The sequence below is a fragment of the Musca domestica genome, unplaced genomic scaffold (assembly GCF_030504385.1).
Source record: "Musca domestica strain aabys unplaced genomic scaffold, Musca_domestica.polishedcontigs.V.1.1 165, whole genome shotgun sequence".
Lineage (NCBI taxonomy): Eukaryota > Metazoa > Arthropoda > Insecta > Diptera > Muscidae > Musca > Musca domestica.
In genome coordinates, this window is record NW_026712228.1 from 471,401 (window position 1) to 480,073 (window position 8,673).

General features: G+C 36.4%; 1 protein-coding gene and 1 non-coding gene across 3 annotated transcripts in view; one reads left to right on the forward strand and one right to left on the reverse strand.

Annotated features, from left to right (window-relative positions):
• LOC109614160 (GATOR complex protein WDR24-like) overlaps positions 1-5,704 on the forward strand; it is a 186,213-nt gene extending 180,509 nt beyond the window's left edge. For both annotated transcript variants that reach the window (XM_059120289.1, XM_059120288.1), the window contains exon 6: positions 4,708-5,704. In XM_059120289.1, the coding sequence (XP_058976272.1) occupies positions 4,708-5,499 (792 nt within the window). In that variant the 3' untranslated portion in view covers positions 5,500-5,704. The remainder of the gene's footprint in view (positions 1-4,707) is intronic.
• TRNAN-GUU (transfer RNA asparagine (anticodon GUU)) lies at positions 1,096-1,169 on the reverse strand. Its single transcript has one exon. It is a non-coding gene; the product is annotated as a tRNA-Asn (tRNA).
• Positions 5,705-8,673: the final 2,969 nt, after the last annotated feature.

An 8,673-nucleotide genomic window follows, 5' to 3' on the forward strand; every position in this document is an offset into this window, starting at 1 on the left:
TAGTCCGTTCCTTCAGAAGCGATAGACTTCTATTCTGACCCTAACTCCATACCAAATTTGGTAAGTATCGGACCGTAATTGTGACATGTAGGTTAATTATAAATTAACTGAGATCAACCGATGGGTGTATACATAGGTAGATAGATGTAATGATCGCTATAATATATGAAGGGTACAAGACCAAGATTTCGACGTATTACCAAATTTTATGTCCAATCAAAATTATTATACCTTCAAAGTATAGTCTTGTTGGGTATCAACAATATTATCTACAGTATTTGAAATACTCCAACAATATTATTTTTAGTAAAGAGCCCACATTTATAAGAGAATTTAAGCTTGTGTTCGTCGTCAGACTCTCTTAATTAAACAGTTCTTACTCATACCCAATGAAATTATATAAAAGCCATTCATGAATTACTCTCGGCTCACAGTTAATTTCAGGAAATTTATTTGTCAACATCAAGAGCTCTTTTTAAATACATCAACGCATTTAACGGTTAATAAAAATAAATCAAACGTAAAGGTAATTTAAAAAAAAGTATAAGAAAAAAAAAGAAACATAAAAAGAGTCGGCTTTTAAAAACAAATTTTGTAATGTGTTAAACCAACGTGAAGGATAATGTTTTGAATACTAATGTTTGGGTTGATGACAAATCCACAAAAAGTGTTCTGGATTTTTATACAGTGTCGAAAACATGGAAAAACACCCTTAAAGTGATTTGAAAAAAATTTTGGAAATTAACCTTGGGTTAATTATACAAAAACTTTTTGTTTCCAATATGTATATCAAAAGGACCCATCTAAACTTGTGAACTGAAATAAAATATTGTGCCAATGCGGACTTTCACTGTTACCCATATTAATGTTGCAAGAATATGTACCTCCCACCCATAATATTTCGTTCAAAATATGTATATTATTTAGAAAATATTAAAAATATATTCTAAACAACAACATGTCCATACAAAAGCCAGTAGCAGTTAACATCAACTGAATTTTTGTTTTCTCTAATATAAATAACATTGTAGAGGTGTACTTTAAGTAAAATCATGTTGACTTTGGAAAAACTTAAAAATGTAGAAAAAAAATTTGCGCCCCCGGGTGGGCTCGAACCACCAACCTTTCGGTTAACAGCCGAACGCGCTAGCCAATTGCGCCACGGAGGCGATGTGTTAGCTAGTAATGCTTGCGAATTGCTCTTCTTCATCTAATTTTTATTTATTTATACATTTAATAATATTTGTTCTTCTCAGTTGGAAAGTAAGACAGGAGTTGGATGAAGAACAGGGCGCTTAAAAAATTTAATTATAAATATGTAAAAACAAAATTAAGTTCGGCCCTTCTGAACTTTTAACATCCTCCACCTTAGGGTAAAGGAAACATTTTTATATAAAAGTATCTGAATTCAAGTGTGTTTCACTTTAATATTCAATTAACATTGAGACCGTTTGCATAATGCAGTTAAATTTATCAAAAACCCATACAGTGAGTGAGGCCGTTATATGGTGCCATACCAAAACGAGAACCTCTATAGGCAATTATATACTTCAAGGATTGTCATATATCAAATCTTCTAAAATACCAAATTTATAACAATTATGTGGGTAAATGGGACTAGTAATATCGGATATCGATGGGTACCGTTATATGGCGGCAATGGGAAAATATGGATCCAGTTCTGCCACTGGAGCGAGAACCCATTAAAAACTACAAATACCAATATTTAGACAAATCCGTGGACAAATGTGGCAAAAATAATCAAAATACCGAATATCGGGAGGTAGCGTTATATGGGGGCTATGCCAAAATGTGGACCTATATATACTATGTTACGCCACCGACGCTACAACCCATTATGGCCTACAAATACCAAATATAAGACAAATCTGTGCAAAAAAGAATTTGGCGAAGATCATCAAAATACTAAATATATATAAGCAGGGTGAGATTAAAAACTGCAACAAAGTCGAACGTCATAATTTTTACATTTTCTTGTTTAATCTTAATTGGATGAAAGCAAAAATATCGGAAACAGCATCAAATTTTAGAATAACTCTAGATTTGTTCGAATTGGTCACACTTGGCACGAATTATGGACTTGCTGCCCGAATGTTGCTCTGCGGCTATGCCAACATTGCTTTCCAAAATACTCCAGACACAATAGTCCAAGGGATTATTATCCGGAGATTTTTGTGGCCATTTTGCGCTGGGAATTAGTGCGATGGTCCTGAGTCCTGTTGGAATATCCAATGTCTGCGGCCAAAATGTTTGCGTGCGCAATGCTTTAATACAGCCTCCAGAATACTTCGCGAAAATACTCGGCATTTTTTCTGAGCCACGGTCGATTAATACGAGCAGAGAGCGACCATCGGCTGTTATGGCGGCACACACCATCACCACCATGGCCGGCGCTTGAATTCTGGTGGCCAACCAAGGGTGCATATTTTCAGCTGACCTCTTTGGCAAGTAAACACGATAATTTTGTTTGTTTACAAACTGCTGGGCAACGAATGTTTTCTCATCGGAGAAAACCAAATTCGGCAGTTCAACACTTTCGGCCAAGCGAAGCAACTCTTTAGCTCTTTTGAGTCTATTTTCTTTCTGTTGCGGTGTAAGTTCTGACACTTTTTTGGAATTTCAATGGCTTTACTACGAGTTCATTTTCCAATATTTGCCAAATGGAATTTTGCGATATGCTCAGCTCACAAGTCGTTTCTTTACTTTTTGAACCATTTCTGCTGATGTTGCTGCTTGTTTCCGTCCATTTTCTTGACGTCGGGCTACGCTACCAGTATCACCGACCGAGTAACGAGCGATGGTACGAGACACAAAAGATTTATTCACATTTAAATGCTGGAGTGCTCTAATGATAGCCAAATATAAAGGAATCACACTAATAATTAGCTGTCACTGGAATAATTTTAACAGCTGTCGGCCGAGTGGCTTGGAAATGACAGCAGTCTGAAGTTGGTTTCAGTTTCTGCATCTCACCCTGTGTAATGACTATACATTTCGATATAGACTTTTTTATAAGGTCTCTGTAAGGCTAACCCGAAAAAAGTAAACTTTTTTACAAAAAACGAGAAAATATGCATCAAATATGCTTTCTTAAATTTTTATACCCTACACCACAAGTTCCTTTTGATGATCGGCATAGAATCACATTCTGAGTCGATTTATGCATGTCCGTCCGTCTGTCCATGTATTTTTGTAAACAAAGTACAGTTCGCATTTATTGCCCGATCCAGATGAAATTTTGCACAGATCATTTGTTTGGCCCAAGGACGAACCCTATTGAAATTGGAGATAATCGGTAAAAAATTAGATTTAGCTCCCATATATATCTTCGTCCGATTAGCCTTTTATTGTGCACCAAATGTGTAATATCAGCCCGAATATTATGGAATTTGGCACATACAACCAAATTAGGCCTGAAAATAAGTATGCCAAATTTGATCGAAATCGGTTCAGATATAGCTATAACTCCCATATATATTGTTCATCGGATTTGTTATTTTTGTCCTCCGCAGCCGTAATATGCACTCTGTATACAATACATCTCTATATATATATATATATATGCACTCTGTATACAATACAGCTCAGAAATACATTTGCTAAATTTTATCGAGATCGGTTCAGATTTGTATATAGCTCCCATATATAACTTCGTCTGATTTAGGTTTTATTGTGCACCAAACGTCTAATTTTTGTCCAAATGGGATATAATTTGGCACTTACGACCGAATTGAGTCTAGAAGCTAGTATGTCAAATTTGGTGAAGATCGGTTCAGATATAGCTATAGCTCCCATATATATTTTTCTTCCCATTTGTTATTTTTGTCTTCCGCAGCCGTAATATGCACTCTGTAACAACAATATTTAGGAAAATATAGGGAATACAGCTCAGAAATATCTTTGTTAAATTTTATCAAGATCGGTTCAGATTTGGATATAGCTCCCATATATACTAAATGGGCAATACAAGTCCGAATTTAAAAGATACAAATGCTTCGGCATATTTAGTCCTTTGAATTTTAAATTATAATTATAAGCATAGCGTGTATGATTGAATTCTCCCATAAAAACTTTTAATTGTCATGTGGAGCTCTACTAAATTAGAAAAGTGGTGTAGGGTATCATAAAGTAGGCCCCACCCGACTTTAAGACTTTCCTTACTGGTTTATATTAAAAAGGTAAAGTTACCCACGCTTTATTACCCCTTATTCCTCATCAGAACGAGGTTTTTAAAAGACTCTACTTTGCTACATAAATTACTAAAAATATAGTTTTGCAAAAAATATTTTTGTAAAAAATCTAAGGACACATTAGGCCATGAATATTTTCTATTTATAAATAAAAATTATTAATTTTCCCTTTCTAAATGTATTTTTTTTTTTTTGCACTCATTAAACTTTTATTTTCTTTTTTTTTTCTTCTTTTTTTTCATATTTGCAACACCTCCAACTAAAAATTCAATAATTTGCACTGTGACGGTGGAATCCCGCCACGATACTCTCAAATAATGCAATTGGTTTTGTTGTGTCACAAAACAAAACAACAACATCTGCATCCACATTTACTTCCAAACTTCTGCGTCGCAACATAAAAATAATAATAATTGCACTCCACTTCAATAATGCACCAATTTCTTACATATTCGCCTCTGGCACCTTGCACTTGCATCCCCCTTCCACGACACAGCACTCGAAGGAAAACATTGTCGAAACACCAGCAGCAACAACAGTAACATCCTTAAAGGAAGACATCGACTCGGAAGAGACAACAATGTTGCCAACCAATGCTGAAGAATTGAATTTCGTTGTAGACAACAGTGTCGACGAGGTGGAGGCTGGGGCAGAAGAAGAGTTGAATGCCAACGAAAATAACAACGACGGAAACGGAAATAACGAATTTGAAACCAATATGTCGTCATCATCGATGAATGGCGGCGGTGCAACAATTGAAAATAATGAGGATGCCGAGGATGTAAATGACAACTTAAATGAATCGTCCGCCTTGAATAATGCTGAAGAGTTTTCGGATAGACGGAATGAATTCGACAGCAGCGATGACGAGGATGACGAAGATGTGAAACACTCCAATTATGATGCCGGCGCTTCTGCTGCCATACGCACCAAGCCCCGTGAAGATATTTCCTCCTCCTCCGACGATGAGGATGAGGCCGCCGACATGCATCCCACATTCTATGATGAGTGGGGCTCAGCACCGAATAAAGAAAATAATGACTTAAGCAATGACATCGATGTCTATGACGTGGAACCAGTTGATTTGTCCAATGACATTGCCGTTAATGATGCACCCGATCTCCCAATAAATCCGGATGCGGAATTCATTGATGTCTTTGGTGGCAAACAGAAACTGGCCGCAATGCCCAAATTTGAGAAGTTATCCTTGAGTCAGCCGACACAAGATGAAGATGGCTCAGAAGATGATGGAGAACATTTATCGTCATTTAGCGGTGAAATGAAATAGAAATGAAAGGCAATAATAATAGTCATGTCACTCACTAACACTCACACACACACACCCACCCACTCAATCACCGCAAATAACAACAACAATAGTTATCTAATGAAAGAATGAATGAATGAAGAGCGAAGAAAAAAACGATGAGATTTTATTTTTTTGTTTTTGTATTTATCTTTCTCGAAGCACAAATGTTTTTATTGGATAATTATGTTTATTTTTAATTATAAGTCATTTTACTTCTTTAGTTGTATTAGTCATCTCAATTGCGCTCTCTCTCTCGCCAAAATTATCCAGTTATGTCATGTCGTCGTATACTCACTCATTAATCGAAAGTATTTTATTTTTGTTATTTATGTAAAAAATGAAAGAAAAAAAAAACAGAGAAAACAAATATTTTTTTCTAAGTTGCAATACAAGCGTCATATTTATTTTGAATCTCGAATATCGATAAATTTTTGTTATCGAAAAAATAAATTACAGAATATGGTCAAGTTTTTAACAAGAATGTGTTTTATTTCTTCACAGTGGTAAGCTATTATGTCTTTGTGCATTTGTTTGTAACATGGAGAAGGAAGCGAGATAGACCCATAGTTACTTTTGAGGATCTTCATAGAATCACTTCCTGAGTCGATTTATGCATGTCAGTTCGGTTCAAATATAGCTATAGCTTCCATGCATTGGTTTCATCTGATTTAGAATGAGGGTAAGTCCCTCACATGCACAATACGTACCCCAGAAGAATGATATTTGGTACCGGACATCAGATACTGCTCGAAAATACCTCTGTCTAATTTGATCGAGATCGGTTCAGATTATAGCTCCCATACGATGTCAGGTTTATTGTGCACAAAATGGCCAATATCAGCCTAAATGGACCAGATTTTGGCAATTACGACTGAATTCATCCTATAAAACGGTACCTCAAATTTAGTGTAAATCGGTTTAGATATAGCTATAGCTCCGATATATATGTTTAAAGTCCCTCACAAGCCAACAGTGATATGGTCCCAGATATATTATAGAGCTCGGATATGACTCTGCCAAATTTTAAAAAGATAGGTTCAGATTTGGATATAGGTCCCATATACAAGGTGAGATGAAAAACCTGCAACAAACTTCAGACACTGTAATTTCTAAGCCACTCCGTTTGACAGCTGTTAAAAATATTCCAGTGTTAGTTCATTATATTGTTTACAAGCGTACAAAAGCATTTTGGTGAGAATTTTCCAGAAAAAAAATTATTCTGGATTTATTCAAGCGTGTGATAGTGTGATTTCTTTATATTTGGCTGGAAAACCACAAATGGCTATCGTTAGAGAACTCCAGCATTTAAATGTGAATAAATCTTTTGTGTCTCGTACCATCGCTCGTTACCGTGATATTGGTAGCCTAGCCGACGTCAAGGAAGTAGGCGGAAGAAAACAGAAACATCAGCAGAAATGGTTCGAAAAGTAATGAAGCCGTGGCCGAAAAATAGCTCGTGAGCTGAACATATCGCACTATTTCATTCGGCTTATATCGAAAAATGAGCTCGGGGTAAAGCCATTGAAATTCCTAAAAGTACAAGAACTAACACCGCAAAAGAAAAAAAATAGACTCAAAAGAGGTAAAGAGTTACTTCGCTTGGCCGAAAGTGGTGAACTGCCGAATTCGGTTTTCTCCGTCACCGATGGGAAAACATTCGTTGTCCAACAGTTTGTAAACAAACAAAATGATCGTGTTTACTTGCCAAAGATGTCAGCTGAAAATGTGCACCTTCGGTTGGCCACCAGAACTCAAGCGCCGGCCATGGTGATAGTGTGGGCCGCCATAACAGCCGATGGTCGCTCTCCGCTCCTATTAATCGGCCGTGGCATCAGAATAAATGCCGAATATTTTCGCGAAAGTATTGTAGAGGGTGTATTAAAGCCTTGGGCATGCAAACATTTTGGCCGCATACCTTGGACATTCCATCAGGACTCAGAACCATCGCACTTAACACGCGCCAGCCAAGAGGTTCCTCGCTTCATTTTTGGCGCATAATGGCCACCAAGATCTGCGGATACCAATAATTCGTGGCAAGGGTGACCAATTCGAACAAATCTAAAGTTATTCTAAAATTGTATGCTATTTCCGACATATTTTGCTTTCATTTCATTTTAAAAAATTTTAAAATTATGGCGTTTGACTTTGTTGCAGTTTTTTATCTCGCCCTGTATTATGTTTGTCATTCCGTTTCTAACTTATCGAAATAATAATTGTAGACCTAGCAAAGTATATATATTCTCGATTAGCGTAAAATTTTAAGACGATTCATCACTCTCCGTTCGTCTGTCCGTCTGTTGTAATCACGCTAGAGTCAAATCGAATTAAGATAGATAGCTAATTTTTTTTTTTTTTTTTTTTTTTTTTTTTTGTACCCCCGATATTACGTATTTTGATGATTGTAACCAAATTTTTAATGGAATTGTCTGAAAATTCACAGCGAGTTCCTTCTGTGTACTCTACCTCCTGGAAGAGTATTTTCTGTATAGGTCCACGATATCGTATAGCCCCCATATAACGGTACCTCCCGATATTCGGTATTTTGACGATTTGAACGACATTATTAACCGGAATTGTTTCAAATTTTGTATTCGAAGTTCGTAATGGGTACCACAGCCTATGCCTAAAAATTTTGTATGTAGGTCCACGTCTTCTTATATCCCCCATATAACGGTACCTCCCTATATTCCATATTTTGATTAACGGTACCTCCCGATATTCGGTATTTTGATGATTAGATTTGAAGTTCCTAATGGGTCCATGTGTCCTAATGGCCCCGATATAACGGTCCCTGTATTCGCCATTTTGATGATTTTTCAGAATTTTTAACAAATTTTATTTATTTATTTATTTATTTATTTATTATACCCTACAACACTATGTGTTGGGGGTATTATAAGTTTGATTGGGCCAGAATTTATGTAACACCTCGAAATATTGGATTCCCATATAGGAAAGTATATATGGATCTTCCTAGCTCGCCGAGCTGAGTCGATCTAGCTATGTATGTCCGTCCGTCCGTCTGTCCGTCTGTCCGTCTGTCCATGTTAATTTGTAATCACTCTACAGGTCGCAATTATAACCCGATCTTCACGAAATTTGGAATGGAGGTCGGGGTTGGGCCAGAATAGAACCCTATTTCTTTTTGAGATG